The following is an 18,890-nucleotide window of genomic DNA, read 5'->3' as shown; positions in this document are numbered from 1 at the left end:
CCGATTACCGGATTCAGCTGTTCCCTGGTGTGTAGTGGCGGAGATCGCTCCAAGATGGCGCCGCCCTCGACTCGGCATTCGTTTATTCCGGCTGCAGCAGCCGGAAGTAAACGAGTGCTTATCTCATGGATCTCTGCAGCATATCTATGCTGCAGAGATCTCTATGAGAGATCAGAGCACTTATACTAGAAGTCCCCTAGGGGGAATAACCCTAACCCCAGGGGGAATAACCCTAACCCCAGGGGGGCTTCTAGTATAAGTGTTAAAGTTAAAAAAAAAGTGTTGTTTATAGTAAAAAGCCCCCTCCCCTAATAAAAGTCTGAATCACCCCCCTTTTCCCAGGTTATAAATAAAATTAAATAAATAAATAAATACATAAACAAACATGTTTGCTATCGCCGCGTGCGTAATCGCCCGATATATTAATTAATCACATTCCTGATCTCGCACGGTAAACGGCGTCAGCGCAAAAAAAGGGCGAATGGCGTAAAAACCCCAGGGCGAATGGCGTAAAAACACATTTCCCCCAAACAAAATGCGTTTTTTTTTTCAATTTCACCACACTTTGAATTTTTTTCTGGTTTTGCAGTGTACTTTATGCAAAAATTCAGCCTGTCATTGCAAAGTACAATTAGTGACGCAAAAAATAAGGGCTCATGTGGGTTTCTAGGTGGAAAAATGCAAGTGCCATGGCCTTTTAAGCACAAGGAGGAAAAACCGAAAACGCAAAAATCGAAATTGGCTCTGTCCTTAAGGGCTTAAAAGAATTACATTTGTTTAGTCTGGAGAAGAGACGTATAAGGGGAGATATGATTAATTTATTTAAATATATAAATGGCCCCTACAAGAAATATGGGGAAAAGATGTTCCAGGTAAAACCCCCTCAAAGGACAAGAGGGCACTGCCTCCGCCTGGAGAGACAAGGGGGCACTTCCTCCGCCTGGAGAGACAAGGGGGCACTGCCTCCGCCTGGAGAGACAAGGGGGCGCTGCCTCCGCCTGGAGAGACAAGGGGGCGCTGCCTCCGCCTGGAGAGACAAGAGGGCACTGCCTCCGCCTGGAGAGACAAGGGGGCGCTGCCTCCGCCTGGAGAGACAAGGGGTCGCTGCCTCCACCCGGAGAGACAAGGGGGCACTTCCTCCGCCTGGAGAGACAAGGGGGAAAGGCCTGCGCCTGGAGAGACAAGGGGGCACTGCCTCCACCTGGAGAGACAAGGGGGCGCTGCCTCCGCCTGGAGAGACAAGGGGGCGCTGCCTCCACCCGGAGAGAAAAGGGGGCACTGCCTGGAGAGACAAGGGGGCACTGCCTCCGCCTGGAGAGACAAGGGGGCACTGCCTCCGCCTGGAGAGACAAGGGGGCACTGCCTCCGCCTGGAGAGACAAGGGGGCCCAGCCTCCGACTGGAGAGACAAGGGGTCACTGCCTTAGCCTGGAGAGACAAGGGGGCGCTGCCTTCGCCTGGAGAGACAAGGGGGCGCTGCCTCCGCCTGGAGAGACAAGGGGTCACTGCCTCCGCCTGGAGAGACAAGGGAGCACTGCCTCCGCCCGGAGAGACAAGAGGGCTCTGCCTCCGCCTGGAGAGACAAGGGGGCACTGCCTCCGCCTGGAGAGACAAGGGGGCACTGCCTCTGCCTGGAGAGACAAGGGGGCGCTGCCTCCGCCTGGAGAGACAAGGGGGCACCACCTCCGCCTGGAGAGACAAGGGGGCACTGCCTCCGCCTGGAGAGACAAGGGGGCGCTGCCTCCACCTGGAGAGACAAGGGGGCGCTGTCTCCGCCTCGAGAAAAAAAGGTTCAATCTCCGGAGGCGACAAGCCTTCTTTACCATGAGAACTGTGAATCTGTGGAACAGTCACCACAGGATCTGGTCACAAATCTGGCCTAGACAAGTTCTTAGAGCAAAATAATATAGATGCATATGTATAGAACCTATCACCCCTCCCCCTTCCCTGTATCCATCCCCTCCTTGGTTGAACTTGATGGATATGTGTCTTTTTTCAACTTTATTAACTATGTAACTATGTAAAACCTTGCTCAATAGACTCACATGGGGAAGGAAGAGGGTGAGGCTGCGTTATGGTCAGTTTTGCCCGAAAGAGGCGGATTTGCATTACCGGATTTTTTTTTTATACTTTATTATTGCACATAAGGATGCAGGTTGGGTTTCAGCTAATTGCATGAGACAAAAGGTTAGAAGCGGGAGGGATGAGGGTGATTTCAAAGGGAATAGATAGTTTTGGAGCACTGACACATCAGGTATGGCAGGAAATTAAAAACATTTGTAAGGTTAGAAGTAGTTTGGTTTTCACGGAGTTATGGAACAATTGTAATTTCCCGGAATTTGGGGAGTTATCTAATCAGAAGTTTTGGAGTCAGTTTGGTCAAAGCAAAGTCCAGTAGTTTTTCGAGGACGGTCTCCTTAGAAAAAGGGAGGATATTTTTGGTGGGTGCGAAGAGTGCTGGCAAAATAAATGTAGTTATTCACAATTAGGGAATGCATTTAATAAATCACATAATAAAGAACTTTTTCAAATATCTCACAGTGAGGGGACTAATAAAATTGTGGCTTTAATTAAGGGAAGCGGACTTCCATCACGGATATATAGAATATTATTAGGAGAAAAATATGAATCAGTTTTGCCTGCACAGAGATCTAACTGGGAAAAGATATGTGGTTCACTTACTCATGCTAGGTGGGAGGGTATTGTTAAAAGTGTCTCTGGCTGGATCATCCCGGCAAATGATCTTTCTGGCCGCAGGGTTCTGATGCGGGCGCATCAGCACGCGCCCGCATCAGAACTTCTCATAGCACCTGAGGAGAGAACAGGTAGGATATTGTTGGTCAGGCTGTTTTTTCTAGCAAGACTGACAATATTGGGAAATTGGATAGGAAAGGCCGGTGTCTCTATAGAAGAATAGGTGAACCAAGTTAATCTGGTCAAAAGATATGATTGGTTGTCAGCTAAGGGAGTTAGGAGTAGGGAAGATAAATATCACAAGATGTGGAGGAAGTGGTAATTGTGTTTTGTTTTTTTACTTGGTGGTGTTTAGCATTTACCCAACAGAAAGTCCTCTCTGAGGTGGAGATGTGTAGGAACATCACTATCACTGGTGACCTCGGGAAGATCAGGTCTTTAGAGTATGGCAGTCTTATGCACCTGTGCTGCCCCTATAGAGTTATGCACCTGTGCGGCCCCTATAGAGTTATGTACCTGTGTTGCCCCTGTAGTGTTATGTACCAGTGTGGCCCCCATAGTCTTATGTCCCTGTGCGGTCCCTGTAGACTTATGTACTGTAATTTCGATGGACGATATCATCAACGATGCCATCTTGATCCTGGTTGTGCACCTGCTCTCCTTCATGCTGGTCCTGGGGCTGCCCGTCTCCGTTGGCATCCATGTGTCTCTGCTGCCTTCTTCTGATCCCTGTTGCAATGACACCTCTGGTCACTAGGGTGCACAAGAGGGACGCCTGCTCTTGATTTATGGGGCCAGCCTGTCTTCTGGTGCCTTTGGCCAATATAATTCCACCTGCACTTATGTATAGTCTCTCCGCCTGCAACCCCTTTCCTGACCATTGTTGCATTGCTGTATTCTAAACAATGGGGTCTTTCTGGGATTCTGCTGACTCTCCGTGCATTCTGACACATGCTTGTTTCTTGGTTTACACTTTCTACCTAATCCTCTTCTGTACTGTCTGCCTTTCCTGTTCCCAACTCAGATTGTTTTAGATATTTGAAGCCGCCTGCCCTGATCCTTCATCTTTTTGAGTACAATTCCTGTCTTGTCCCTGCACTGACTCTCTCACTGTCTTCTGTGAGAGAATCAGTTTCTGCTCACACCAGGACCACACTTGTGGAGCGACCTGGTTTCCTCTAGCTGTAGAAGTCCAGCTTCTGCATCCAGGAATGGGATAAAAGACCTAGAGGGGACTTACACTCCGATCCCTGGTGTGGCCCAAAGCCAATCCGGTGAGTAGAACAGCAGGTCCATACTCGCTGTACCCATATGGTCCCTGTAGTTTGGGCTACGGCTTATTTCCGGGTCGGGTTTATTTCCTGGCTAAGGCTTATTTCCCAGGTCAGGCTTATTTCCGGGGTCGGGCTTATTTGCCAGGTCGGGCTTTTTTCCTGGCTTGGGCTTATTTCTGGGGTTGGGTTTATTTCCTGACTAGCGCTTATTTCCCGGGTCAGGCTCTTTTCCCAGGTCGGGCTTATTTTCTAGGTCGGGCTTATTTCCTGGCTAGGGCTTATTTCTGGGGTTAGGTTTATTTCCTGACTAGCGCTTATTTCCCGGGTCAGGCTCTTTTCCCAGGTCGGGCTTATTTTCTAGGTCGGGCTTATTTCCTGGCTAGGGCTTATTTCTGGGGTCGGCTTATTTCCCGGGTCAGGCTTATTTTCTAGGTCAGGCTTTTTTCTGGGGTCGGGCTTATTTCCTGGCTAGGGCTTATTTCCTGGGTCAGGCTTATTTTCTAGATTGGGCTTATTTCCTGGCTAGGGCTTATTTCTGGGGTCGGGCTTATCTCTGGGGTCGGGTTTATTTCCTGGCTAGGGCTTATTTCCGGGGTCGGGCTTATTTCCGGGGTCGGGCTTATTTCTGGGGTCGGGCTTATTTCCCAGGTCGGGCTTATTTCCTGGCTAGGGCTTATTTTTCTCTATGAACAACAATCACCATTCATACTTTATACAATCAACATTTATTCAGATATGGTAGAATCATGTGATCCCGTTCTGGAAAACCAGCATAAGTCTCCGATCCCTGAATTCCATCCTTTTCCCTTTTTTATGCTCATTTGGTGTTAATAAAATAAAATTAACATTTTTTCAAAAACAGCCAATCCATCACCTTGTGGAGCATCATCACAACCCTCCGAATCCTAAACTCCTCAGTGAATTAGTTGTGACTCTATTTCCTGAAGAAGCTGGAAGAAGCTGGATGTAGCCAGAAGAGGAGGGGAACATTTACAATACAAGGATATAGATACGGAATATCCGCAATGCTCTGCGCTACTACAGGATGGACGATAGGCTTGATGTCATGTCTGGTAGACGGCTGGAGTGGTGCAACCGGGAACTAGGAAGACGATGGCACCAGGTCCAGCAAGTTGTGCCAATCTGGTAAGAACCTTTTAGATGTTAAATTGGAGCTAGAGTTCGGTAGGATGAATTTGTATAATTCTTGGTTCCCAGAAGAGATGATTCCGTTTGTTTGAACCAAGGAGGCCATTGTAAAAATTCACACATGTATCACGCCTATGTATTTTTATTTTATAAACATGGAGTATTTTTATTGTGTATTTTGTATGATATGTCACTATGATATTATGAAATATGTCGCTACTTTATTGGTGTATTTTTAGTGAGGATATTTATTATTGAGTGTTTGAGTGTAACCTCTGACCCGGGAGTGACCTCAGGAGTCTGAGGAGAGGAGGGTATCAGTGTGAGTGTTGATGTAGGTTAAGCTTTAGTTGATGGTTGAGCTGAAACATGTTGCTGCTATTTAATTGATTTCAGCTATTGGAGACATTTATGTCACATTCGGGTAATGGTCCGTATGGCAGCGGTACTCGTATGTGTGGTTTTGCATTTGTTCATCAGCGTTTGTTGGTCAAGAGGATGCCCCCGGTATAGTTAGATCTGTGCTAGCTTCTCCTGCCTTCTGTTCCGCACCCAGTTTCCTCGAAGAGCAGCAGTGAAAACTTGTTTTAAAGGAGAAGTCCGGCGAAAAATTTTATTAAAGTATTGTATTACCCCCCAAAAGTTATACAAATCACCACTTTTCATTCCTCACAGACTCTTCGAAAAATAAAAGGTGGAATCTGATTGATTGCTAGGGGCAACTAAGACAATTCTACTTTAGGTGTTTAGCATTTACCCAACAGAAAGTCCTCTCTGAGGTGGAGATGGACCAGTGTGGCCCCCATAGTCTTATGTCCCTGTGCGGCCCCTGTAGACTTATGTACTGCAATTTCAATGGATGATACTCACCATCAACGGCGCCATCTTGATCCTGGTTGTGCACCTGCTCTCCTTCATGCTGGTCCTGGGGCTGCCCGTCTCCGTTGGCATCCATGTGTCTCTGCTGCCTTCTTCTGATCCCTGTTGCAATGACACTTTTGGTCACTAGGGTGCACAAGAGGGCCGCCTGCTCTTGAATTATAGGGCCAGCCTGTCTTCTGGTGCCTTCTGCCAATATATTTTAACCTGCACTTATGTATAGTCTCTCCACCTGCACCCCCTTTCCTGACCATTGTTACATTGTTGTATTCTAAACAATGGGGTCTTTCTGTGATTCTGCTGACTCTCCGTGTATCCTGACACATGCTTGTTTCTTGCTTTACACTTTTTGCCTCACCCCCTTCTGTATTTGAAGCCGCCTGCACTGATCCTTCATCTTTTTGAGTACAATTCCTGTCTTGTCCCTGATACTGCACTGACTCTCTCACTGTCCTCTGTGAGAGAACCAGTTTCGGCTCACACTGGGACCACACTTGGGGAGTGACCTGGTTTCCTCTAGCTGTAGAAGTCCAGCTTCTGCATTCAGGAGAGGGATAAAAGACCTAGAGGGGACTTACACTCCGCTCCCTGGTGTGGCCCAAAGCAGGTCCATCCACAACAGCAGACAGCAGGTCCATACTCGCTGTACCCATACGGTCCCTGTAAACTGGGCTAGGGCTTATTACCTGGCTAGGGCTTATTTCTGGGGTTGGGTTTTTTTCCTGGCTAGGGCTTATTTCCCAGGTCAGGCTTATTTCCCAGGTCAGGCTTATTTCCAGAGTCGGGCTTATTTCCCAGGTCGGGCTTATTTCTGGGGTCGGTTTATTTCCTGCCTAGGGCTTATTTCCCGGGTCAGGCTTATTTCCCAGGTCAGGCTTATTTCCTGGCTAGGGCTTATTTCTGGGGTTGGGCTTATTTCCTGGCTAGGGCTTATTTCCTGGCTAGGGCTTATTTCTGGGGTTGGGCTTATTTCCTGGCTAGGGCTTATTTCTGGGGGCAGGCTTATTTCCTGGCTAGGGCTTATTTCCGGGGTCGGGCTTATTTCCTGGCTAGAAATAGTCCCCTAGCTAGAAATAATCCCAGGTCTGGCTAATTTCCGGGGTCAGGCTTATTTCCTGGCTAAGGCTTATTTCCGGGGCTGGGCTTATTTCCTGGCTATGGCTTATTTCCCAGGTCTGGCTTACTTCCTGGCTAGGGCTTATTTCGGGGGTCGGGCTTATTTCCTGGCTAGGGCTTATTTCCGGGGTCGGGCTTATTTCCTGGCTAGGGCTTATTTCCGGGGTCGGCTTATTTCCCAGGTCTGGCTTATTTCTGGGGTCTGGCTTATTTTCGGGGTCGAGCTTATTTCCTGGCTAGGGCTTATTTTGTTCCAAGTCACAACCTCCTGCAGTCTAGGCTTCACAAAGTCGTCACGCTGATTTCTTTTTATTCTATTTTCAAAATAGTTATTGATTTCCATGTGCAAATGGTCCTTGAATGGCCTATTTTTTGCAATATCAAAAGTCTGGATGTAACGGCATGCGGTTGTGTCCGTTATCCCCTACCTGCAGCAGGTGGCTGTGTCCTGTGATCGTCTGTCTACTCTCCTGCTTTTTCTTAGCATTCTTCTCTTAGCAGATTCTCTTGCTCTGAGCTGGCCTCCTGGAGGATTTGGCTCCCTCTAGTGGCAGACGTGCTCCTGTTCAACTATATTTATAGCTCAGCCCACAGGGTCTAAAGAATTCCAGCCTGTTTCCCTGAGGGTATGTATAGCCACCACCCCCAGACCTCTGTGCTCAGTTGTTGGTGTGTTTCAGTCAGCAAACCACCTCTCTGCTCCCTGGCTATCTGCCACTTCCTAGCGTTCTTCTAGGCGTTTGGATCTTGTTCTATTTCTAACTCTCAGCTCCAGTCTGAACAGTGCCTTCTCGTATTTTAAAGTGTGACCACAGAAGAAGAGCATCTAGTCCCAGGCCCCTGCACTTCTTCACTACCATCAGTCGGTGGTCACCAGGGACCTTCTCTGAGGGTAGCGACCTGGGAGTTTCCCGCAGCAAAGCTCACCCTTCCTTGTGGCGGGCTGTGGTGAAAAACGGGAACTTCTTACACTCTGCTACATGGAGAAGGTACATCAGCACTCCTCCATGATCCAGAAGATCCACCTCCTCTTGCCTGGTCCAACCATTACACTGGAGATAGGCAATCATTCCAGCGAGAATCCTATTGTATCTATTATCCTCCCATGAAGGAAGTTCCTTATGTCTTTAGCGTTGTGTACTGGCTGAATCCCAGGCTAGCAGACCTCTGTGACCACCTCGCATAACAAGCAGCAGCACTAAATGGGCCCACAGCCTTATAGCTGCTGGTTTGTACCAGACTTTTTTGGACTATAATGTCTGAAATGTGTCCAATCTTATCCTTCTTCCCTCGAGCAATTATTAGAGGTGGGACTTTACTTCCATTCAGACGACCTGCTAAAATACAGGTAACATGTGCATCATAACCGGTGGAGGGAACGTAGGCAGAGAAGCCACCACTGTAAGTAAGCAGGTTGTGATCCTTGGCCCATAAACCCTGCAGCTTCATCCATAGCAATAACATAGCGTGTCGAAAAGTTGCTATTTAGATAGTCGAAGCCATCAAGAAAGGACGTGAATGCAAGTTCACATTTAATAACTTCCATTCTGGGAAAAGATCTGATTGTGGTCCCATTCAATGGATTTGCAGATTCTTGAATATCAGCTCTGTGCACAACCAAAGCCTTTCTTCTATTTGGCACTAACCCATTCACAGATCATGTCCTCCAGCTGAGCAAATAATGGTGGTAGCATAGCCAAAAACCCATACTGTAATCCCCCGATTGTTCTGTAGTTAGTCTCCACATATTCTATACCTCTAGTTCTTCCCCACAATATTGTATACATCCCCTCTCTGTATGTAGCCCCCATATTGTATACCTCCCTCCCCTCTCTGTATGTAGCCCCCATATTCTATACCTCCCCCCGTAGTTCTTCCCCCTCCATTTTGTATACATCCTCTCTCTGAATGTAGCCCCCATACTGTATCCCTCCCTCCCCTCCGTAGTTGTTCCCCCAAACTGTATACCTCCCTTCCCCCCACTATAGCAAAGCCCCTTATGCTGTCGCACGGTTGGCGCGCAACAATTATAAGTCCAAACCTACGTCAACAATCAGCTGATGATCATTGTCATCGGCTGATCGTTGTGTTTATTACACGGAGCGATAATCGGCCGGATAGGACCGATTCAGCCGATTTACGTTCCATGTAATAGTACCCTTAGAGTGGAGACAGCTTTACTAAGTCTCTGATTGCAAAGTACAGGGCAGAGGCTGAGGATCCTCCGGTGGGCCAGTCCGACGATGCGCCCAGTGATGCAAGATACGCTGATGTCTCTGCGGCACGCAGGAGAGGGCTGGTACAGCAAACCAGCTAGGACTGGCTGCCATTTGTGTCATATCCATTATGGTACACAGGCAGTGGCACTACTGAATCTCTGTGTCACCGCCGCTGTGACCCAGCAGAGTACAGTGTAGACAATGAGGCCTAACCGAGGATTCTCCCATCATCTGGTGGGCCAGTCCTACATTTACGCAGTGATGCAACAGGCAGTAATGCCCCTGCGTCTAAGGGGTGTGTGGGAGAACACTGGTACGGCCACCAGCTAGGGCACTGCACAGTCCTGGCTGTCACTGGTGTCACGTCAGCTATGGTATACCTGTTAAAGGGGAATTATTATGAGGTTAGACAAATCTAACCTTCTGATATGTCCCTATTGGGCAGGAGGTACTGGGGAGGAAGGTATGTCTCTTATCTTCATCCTCTGCAGTTGGTAGTTTACTCTTTGGTCCGGTAAGAACGTTAAAAGCACTGTCCTGTGCTCATAGCGCCAATCCGCCCCCAGCTGGCCTGCCCCTTTTAATAATTTTCAATGGAGCAGGCGGAGGGCTATCAACAGGTTAGATTCGTCTAACCTGCTCATAGTTTCCCTTAACCCTTAGACGACCCAGGGCGTATAGTTACGCCATGGAAGTCTGTCCCCAGACGACCTAGGGCGTAATTGTACGCCCTGGGTGTTTCTCCCGCTATGAAGCGCGCTCCGGAGCGGAGCGCGCTTCATAGCAGGTGGGGGCCGGCTGCAATCAGCAGCCGGGACCTCACCGGCAATGACACGCTGCAGCGATCGCGCTGCCGCGTGTCATTAACTCCTTAAACGCCGCGATCGCGGCGCGACCGCGGCGTTTAAGTGTAAGTGACAGGGGGAGTCCCCTGTCACCTACCGATCGGGACCCCCGCAGTGTGACTGCGGGGGTCCCGATCGGTAAAACGGACTGCCGGAGGTCTCTCACCTGCCTCCGTGCGGTCCGATCGGCGATCTGCTACACTGAGCCTGCACAGGCAGGCTCAATGAGCAGAGCGCCGATAACACTGATCAATGCTATGCCTATGGCATAGCATTCATCAGTGTAAAAATCCAAGTAGTGAATGTAAAAGTCCCCCAAAGGGACTTCAAATGTGTAAAAAAAAAAAAGTTAAAAACACTAACACACTACCCCAAAACCCCTCCCCCAATAAAAGTTGAAATCACCCCCCTTTCCCATTATATAAATAAAACATATAAAAATAAATAAATAGATAAACATATAATATACTGTAGCGTGCGTAATTGTCCGATCTATTAAAATATAACAAGTGTCATTGCGAACGGTAAACGGCGTACACGAAAAGAGGGAAAAAAGTGCGCGGATTACCGATTTTATGTTACATTATATATATAAAAAAATTAATAAAAAAAGTGATCAAAACGTCCGATCTTCACAAATTTGGTATTAATAAAAACTAGAGATCATGGCGGAAAAAATGACACCACATACAGCCCCGTAGGTGAAAAAATAAAACCGTTATAAGCGTCACAATAGTCCCATTTTATTTATAATTAATTGCCAAAAAAAAGGATTTCATTTAAAAAATATATATATAACATTAGAGAATCTGCGTAAACCTGCATATGGTTGTGTTCGTACTGACCTATAGAGTAATGGTATCATGTCGCTTTTACCATATAGTGCATTACGTAGACACAGGAACCCCCCAAACGTTACCATATTGCATTGTTTTTTGCGATTTCACCAATTTATATCTTCATAAATAATATATTTGGATTCCATCATACATGTTATGGTAAAATGAATGACGCCATTACAAAGTACAACTATTCCTGTAAAAAACAAGCACTTACATGGCCTGTAGATAGAAAACTGAGAGTGCTAGAGCTCTTAGAAGGGGAGGAGGGAAAAACGGAAACACTAAGATCAAAATTTGCGCGGTCCACTGGGTCATTTTGGGCCTGGTCCTCAAAGGGTTAAAGTGTCACTGTCGTATTTTTTATTTTATTTTTTTTTTGCAGAAATCAATAGTCCAGGCGATTATAAGAAACTTTGTAATTGGGTTTATTAGGCAAATATGCCATTATCTGCATTCAAAAAACCATTTCCCAGGTCCCCATCTCCTCTTTATTCATTCACTGCTCATTATCAGGAAATTGTGTCTTGTTGCATCAGACGGATCCTGTCTGTTCTATGGAGAGAGGAGGGGGGAGGGGCGAGGATCAGAGAGCAGAGAACAGAGGATTACACAGCCAGGAGCTGTATGAAAACCGGTATTCAGAGGTCAGAGAGGTCAGTGCTGACTGTCAGAGGAAATAGCCGGTGATGTAGCTGTAAATTAACTCTTTGTTGTCCTGTTTTGGTGCCTCATCTCCCTCCACCCCCCCCCCCCCCCCTCCATAGAGAACAATGAAGACAGGGGGGAGAGCTTCAAACTGCTTTTTCATGATAAAAAAATTTTTTCCGGCTAATAAACCCAATTACAAAGTTTCTTAAAATCGCCTGTACTATTGATTTCTGCAAAAAAAATACAAATAAACGACAGGTACACTTTAAACCAACTTGATGATGCCACATGACCTAACCTAGCGCTGGATAAGCTTACTGCAACTATGGCTTATTCTAAGAGAAGGGCACAAATACATGCATTGTGCCTAGTGCTACCCACTGAGCCACCACCGGGCCATCCACATTGAACATACAAAGTGAAATAATCCTAGTGTAATTGGTTTATTGGAAGGCTATTATACAAAGCAAAAATTAGAATAAAAATGTACCATTTGGTCTCACCTTCTCCTTGGAGGATTTCACAAGAACATTCAGGTTTTGGATCCGTTTTTAGGGATATGTATTTTGGAGGAGAAGCAGGGAGAAAGCGTATTTCTTCTTTTTTTATTCGTTTCCATAGTTTTCTACCTGTGAACAGATACGACACAAAATTAACCACAAATAAAATCAACTTTTATTCAGTATAACATGTAACATGTATAAGGACAGTGCCCTGTGCCCTGTATAATTAATGTCCATGGGGCTTGCTATCCATATAGTGGGTAATATGGGATCACAGCACTGTATGGTAGGGTTCAGATTACCCACTACATATACTACATAATCAGGCTCTTACCTAATACGCAGAGGATGACACCCAGCAGGATAACCAGCAGTAATGCAGCCAGAAGAAACCAGTGTCCCCGATCCCCGCTGTGTGCAGGTTCTGCAGATAGAGGAACATGGGTCAGAGGGAAGGACTACAGATATAAGAATACCGGGTGACCCCCGCTCTGGCAGTGCCCGCTTACCTGTATTCTGGAGAGTAAAGCTTGTATAGAAATACAGTAAAATCTCCCATGAATCTCGGTAATGCTGACATTTCTCTGCAAATTGCAGACAACTAACATATAGTATTTAGAGTAGATACTAATGCCAGGCAGACACAAATCTATAAAGAATACAAACATTACTGTAGCTGTATCATTTGTTCAGTCCCTTACACTTCATTGCTGCAGGTGGGACATGTAACTCTCACGCAGACCACCGGCAGACGACAGGCTGTACTGAGGAAATAATCTAATATTTTCAGAGTGCAGCAGTGTTGTAGATGAGCGATCACAGTCTACATACCCCCCTGATCCACAAATAGTGTGTGTCTGGTGTGTGCAGAATCTCTACTATACCCTGTGAGATGCAGCTTCACACTGACTGCAGCTGCACATTATAGGAATACACTGAAACCTTTCTGGGTAATGTATGGGACAGAAGTTCTGTACTATTTGCTGCACTCAGAACTCTAGAAGGGAGTAAGTGCAGTGATGAGACTCTGTCCATCTCTTTCCATCTGCAAAGTATAAGGCATTATGGAAAAAGTAAGCTCTATTAAAGCGTATGTACCAACAGGTACATCGCTGTATGATCGTTACATTAATATACCAGCGTCAGCACGGGGATGTCGATGCTGTGGTCCTTTTTCTGAACCGCAGCCCGATTCCCGCACATGGTACCGGTCTATTCCTGGTCACCATGAAGCTTCCTAAAACTCTGGAGGTGAGCCCACCCACAGTGTGATGAAACCCCCTCTGGGCCTCTCTAAGCTAAACACAGCAGTTCTTATTCTATAAGCCCTAAATCTTTGATTGTACCCACTGAGACATTAATGAAACAGTCATATACAATATAATCATTCAGGTCATCTAGTATCAGAGACTGCAACTATAATGTCCATTGTGCCTAATTTTTCAGTATTAATTTTTTCTCAGTGTTCTTCTTTCATGGATTCTCTCACAACTTCAATAACCTGAAAGGATAGCTTTGCTATGACTATTGTGTTTGTTCCTGCAGTATTTAGTAACCAGGGCATTATGTCCGTGGGTCACATAACTCACATGTTCCCTCATTCTGTCGCACAGTCACACTGTCTTGCTTACAGTACATTGACGGCAGGGCACATACAGTTAATAAGATGTATTATGTTACTTGTCGAGCAGTCTGCAAAGTCCCTTATAAAGGAGGTCCTCCCTGTTTTTTGACTCTTGAATTTTCTTTGCTCTGCCTGATATATTGTGCAGTGACCACACCTAAATGTAACAGGTATCATCCTACGCGTCCAGCCCCCCATCCTAGGTGTCCGGACCCCATCCTAGATGTCCGGCATTCTAGGCGTCTGGCCCAAATCCGAGGCGTCCGGCATCCAGTCCCCATTCTAGGCGTCCAGCCCCCATCCTAGGCGCGCGGTATCCAGCCCCCATCCTAGACGTCCGGCCCCAATCCTAGGTGTCCGGCATCCAGCCCCCATTCTAGGCATCTGGCATCCAGCCCCCATCCTAGGCATCCAGCCCCCAATCCTAGGCATCCGGCATCCAGCCCCAATCCTAGGCATCTGACCCCAATCCTAGGTGTCCGGGCCCCCATCCTAGGCGTCCAACCCCAATCCTAGGTGTCCGGCCCCCATCCTAGGTGTCCGGCCCCCATCCTAGGCATCCAGCCCCCATCCTAGGCGTCCGGCATCCATTCCCCATCCTAGGTGTCCAGCCCCTATCCTAGGCGTCCGGCATCCATTCCCCATCCTAGGCGTCTAGCCCCCATCCTAGGCGTCCGGCATCCATTCCCCATCCTAGGTGTCCGGCATCCATTCCTCATCCTAGACGTCCGGCATCTATTCCCCATCCTAGGCGTCCGGCATCCATTCCCCATCCTAGGTGTCCGGCATCTATTCCCCATCCTAAGCGTGGGACATCCCTGCAGCCAATCACTGACGGAGATGGGACAGCCTTGGAGTCACTCACTGACTGAGATGGGACAGCCCTGCAGCCAATCAGTGATGGAAATGGAACAGCCCTGCAGCCAATCAGTGACGGAGATGGGACAGCCCGGCAGCCAATCAGTGATGGAGATGGGACAGCCCTGCCGCCACTCGGTGACTGAGATGGAACAGCCCTGCAGCCAATCACTGACGGAGATGGGACAACCCTGCAGCCAATCACTGACTGAGATGGGACAGCCTTGGAGTCACTCACTGACTGAGATGGGACAACCCTGCAGCCAATCACTGACTGAGATGGAACATCCCTGCAGCCAATCACTGACTGAGATGGGACATCCCTGCAGCCAATCACTGACTGAGATGGGACAACCCTGCAGCCAATCACTGACTGAGATGGGACATCCCTGCAGCCAATCACTGACTGAGATGGGACAACCCTGCAGCCAATCACTGACTGAGATGGAACATCCCTGCAGCCAATCACTGACTGAGATGGGACATCCCTGCAGCCAATCACTGACTGAGATGGGACAACCCTGCAGCCAATCACTGACTGAGATGGGACATCCCTGCAGCCAATCACTGACTGAGATGGGACAGTGCTGCAGCTGAGGCTGTCACTCCCAAGATGAGTTCATCTCAGAGGTGGCGGCTGCGACCAGTGGAGTACACTGGACACACTGCAGGAGGACTCTGGGGGAGTGTGGAGAGGTAAGCATAGGCTCTTTATAATTGTCCATATATTTGCAGCACAATTTCATAACCCTTTTAAGAAGGAGGCAGCGCCTGAAACATTACACCTGACATGCTGTGTGTTTCCAGCGCTGGAGCATCTTCATGCGCTCGGAAAGATCATAATAAGGACTTTAACACCTTGGACACCACTGGACTGCGCTGTTCTTGTTTGTATGACTTGTATTACACTTCTATATGGCGCCTCTTATATGTGACTGTTTTGTCCAACTGAAAGTAGTTAAAGGGATTATCCAGTGTTAGAAAAACATGGCAGCTTTCTTCTTTTAGAGACAGCACCGCTCTTGTCTTCAGTTTGGGTGCAGGTTTTGTATCTCAGTTCCCTATAAGTGAAAGGAGCTTAATTACAAACCGCACCTGACCTGGAGACAATAGTCAGGTTGTATCTGGAAGAGAGCAGACATGTTTTTGTAACCCTGGATAAACCTAAATGGGCATGGTCAATTCATAGGAGGATGGATAGTACAGCTGGTTAGAATCCACAATAGTAACACATATGGCCTCACCTTGAGTGTTGACTTTGGGCACAATACACAGGACAATGAGGAGGCCCAGGCCGACTTCGCTCATCTTCCAATTCTGAAACCAGGCTACAAAGAGAAGAGATGACAGAGGTAGAATGATCAGGGCTGGGACAAGGAGTTTCGGTGCCCTAGGCAGAGAAGGCAAATGGTGCCCCCCCCCCCCCCCCTGCTGCTGCTATATCTGGTCCATGGTGAGCCGCTGCAGCTGGAGGATGACACAGGACTGTCTCTGCCCATTAGGAGGAGGTGAAGTGGAGAATCATACTACTCATCTTTCTCTGGTCCTGTGGAGGAGCATTTGGGGTGGGTTAGGATGGTGGAGTTGTAGTTCTACCACAGCCACACAGGATCATGCTGGGAGTTGTAGTTCTACCACAGCCACACAGGATCATGCTGCAAGTTGTTCTACCACAGCCACACAGGTGCATTTTGGGAGTTGTGGTTCTACCACAGTCACATAGGAGCATGCTGGGAGTTGTAGTTCTACCACAGCCACACAGGATCACTACAGTTGTCCCTGCACTTTCCCCTCTCCTGATTGGCTCTGGAGGTCATGTGACATTGGTCAGAAGCTTTTCTTCAGCTCTGGAGCCAAGCAGCAGAAGAGAGGAGGAGAGAAGGTGCCTGCCGCCATGGGGCTGGAACCTTCAGCAGTTGCAGGGCAGAGTGAGGAAGGGAGGGGGTGGGGGAAAACAATAATATACACTTACCTCCCTGCTCCAGCGCTGCTGCCTGCACTCCCTTCCGGACTTTTGTAAAATATGGGTCCTAGTTTGAGTTCTCCTTTAATTATTACTTTTAGGGTATGTCCACACTAAGGAATTCTCGCAGAAAATGAACAGGTTCATTGTTTGGGCTGATGGGGAATCCGCCTGTGCATAGAATTTAGTCTCTGGCACAAGCGGAGATGCGCGCGGGCGTGAGTGTGTACGAGTGGTGGAATCCGTGGGAGTTCTCTGCGATAATTCCTTAGTGTGGACTTACCATTACCCAGCATTATAACATTAAGTGACCCTCCAGTGATAAATTAAAAAATGCCTATTGTGCAGCACTGTGCGGTCCTTTCTATGATATGTGTATTTTGAATTTGGCGCCAAAGTAGATTTCTTCAACACCAACCTTTAAAAGGGTACCTGTCACTATGGTGCTATCCCCCTGATCAGCATGCAGTCACAGCTAACGTTAAAAGATCAAGTTGCTGTGAATATGTCCCATACTGGGCATGTTTTGTGCATGGGACCTGGTGTAATTTATAGGACTGATACAAATAAAAAAAAACCCTGGATTAACACCAAAAAAGTATATGGTTCCAATCTAGAAAAAACTGCATATGAAGGGGACGGTGGCTGCTATCAATGGCCAGACACATAATGGGCGCAGTGACACCCCAATCTCCTCCTCCTGAGTGCATGGAAATGGTTAGGGCGGAGATAGGGGGCGTAATGGAGGGGGCGTCTGTGTCTGGATGGAGGACATGGAGACTGTGGGAGATGCTTGGATAGAGCAATCCTCTCTACTGGTGTGTGGGTTGTCTGGAGCCTGTTCACCATTAGGGCCTTCATGTAACCATTGCCCCCAGGATCTATCAGCCTGGTCAGAATGGTCTATCTGGCAGGCAGTTTAATCATCAACTGTCTCAAATTATGGCTGTCTCCTATCTATGGCAGCCCCCCATCTATGGCAGCCCCCTATCTACGGCAGCCCCCTATCTATGGCAGCCCCCTATCTACGGCAGCCCCCTATCTACGGCTGTCCCCTATCTATGGCTGTCCCTTATCTACGGCTGTCCCCTATCTATGGCTGTCCCCTATCTACGGCTGTCCCCTATCTATGGCAGCCCCCTATCTATGGCTGTTCCCTTTCTATGGCAACCCCCTATCTACTGTATGGCAGCCCCCTATCTATGGCCACCATAAAGAAGCCTCAGAGCCTTTTATAGGGCAGTATGGAGGCACCTTTAGAACTTCTTATGGTGAGACCCAGTGTGTGATCAGACCTCACCTGTAATCCTCACAAATCACAGACAGAACCGCAGCACAAGTTTTGAAGTGATTATTCATGTGTTTTTTTTTGTCAATGAGTATAGAAAACCAATGGGAGAAGGAAGGATCCCAGGACTCGTCTTGGATAAACACTACAATGATGCATTTTGCACATAATCAGTGCCAGGTGACAGCTGGTGGTTCTGTCCACACAGTCCACAAAAAAGGTCTTTCTAGCAGAATATCTAATTTAAAAAAAATGCTCTGCAATCAGTGTAGTACTCCATGGAAGCGTAGCTTTTACATCTGTACTTGCCGCATCCCAGAGAGGGTGTTACTCTGCTGTTTGGCAAGTGTGTACATCAGTACTAATATGTGTATATGCTCTGGGGTTGAAGGCTGCATTCTGCACTCCCACCACTAGATGTCACTTTATACTGTATGCACTATATGGCACAGCTGAAGTAAGAGCAGTGGTGTAGCTACCATGGTAGCAGACCACACAACTGCTATTGGGCCCATGCAGCATAGGGGCTCAGGCCCTCCTGGTGAAATGTGGTCTGCCTCCATGGTGGCTATGGCTCACAGCACCCACTGGCTGGCACAAGGGCCCCCCATGCACATACTCACATGAACCGGCACGGTCCCCTGGCACTCCTTTCTCCCAGCTCCCTGTCCCTGTCTTGCTCTGGGGATCTGGGAATAGGGAATGCCATGAGACTACGCAGGGTCATGTGAGTATGGGGGGGGGGGGGGGCTATACAGGATTCATAGGGTCCCATGAGTTCTAGTTACGCCCCTGATTAAGGGTTAACTGTAATTGTGACTGTTTGTATGTAATTTTCTGTGTCTGCCACTGTTCTGTGAAACTGACTGAGATCCAATCCCTGTCCAGAGTACCTCACAGTAATACTCCAACCTATAGGTGATTAGAAGTAAAGCCCAATCATATAGCTCCCTGAGTATTATAAAGTGTGAGGTAGAGCAGGTTTGGGG

The 18,890-nt window shown here is 47.7% G+C and overlaps 1 protein-coding gene across 9 annotated transcripts in view; it reads right to left on the bottom strand.

The window, feature by feature from the left end:
* Window positions 1-18,890, bottom strand: part of LOC138801627 (interferon-induced very large GTPase 1-like) — an 80,579-nt gene that overhangs the window by 27,232 nt on the left and 34,457 nt on the right. For 8 of the 9 annotated variants that reach the window (XM_069984651.1, XM_069984646.1, XM_069984647.1 and 5 more), the window contains exons 4-7: window positions 15,895-15,978; window positions 12,503-12,592; window positions 12,169-12,294; window positions 5,987-6,097 (exon numbers count right to left, since the gene is read on the bottom strand). In XM_069984651.1, the coding sequence (XP_069840752.1) occupies window positions 5,987-6,097; window positions 12,169-12,294; window positions 12,503-12,592; window positions 15,895-15,978 (411 nt within the window). The remainder of the gene's footprint in view (window positions 1-5,986; window positions 6,098-12,168; window positions 12,295-12,502; window positions 12,593-15,894; window positions 15,979-18,890) is intronic. The other variant, XM_069984654.1, reaches the window with a different exon arrangement.

This window comes from Dendropsophus ebraccatus, chromosome 9, assembly GCF_027789765.1.
Source record: "Dendropsophus ebraccatus isolate aDenEbr1 chromosome 9, aDenEbr1.pat, whole genome shotgun sequence".
Classification (NCBI taxonomy): Eukaryota; Metazoa; Chordata; class Amphibia; order Anura; family Hylidae; genus Dendropsophus; species Dendropsophus ebraccatus.
The sequence above is the reverse complement of the archived record's forward strand: the minus strand, read 5'-3'. Positions and strand labels throughout refer to the sequence as shown.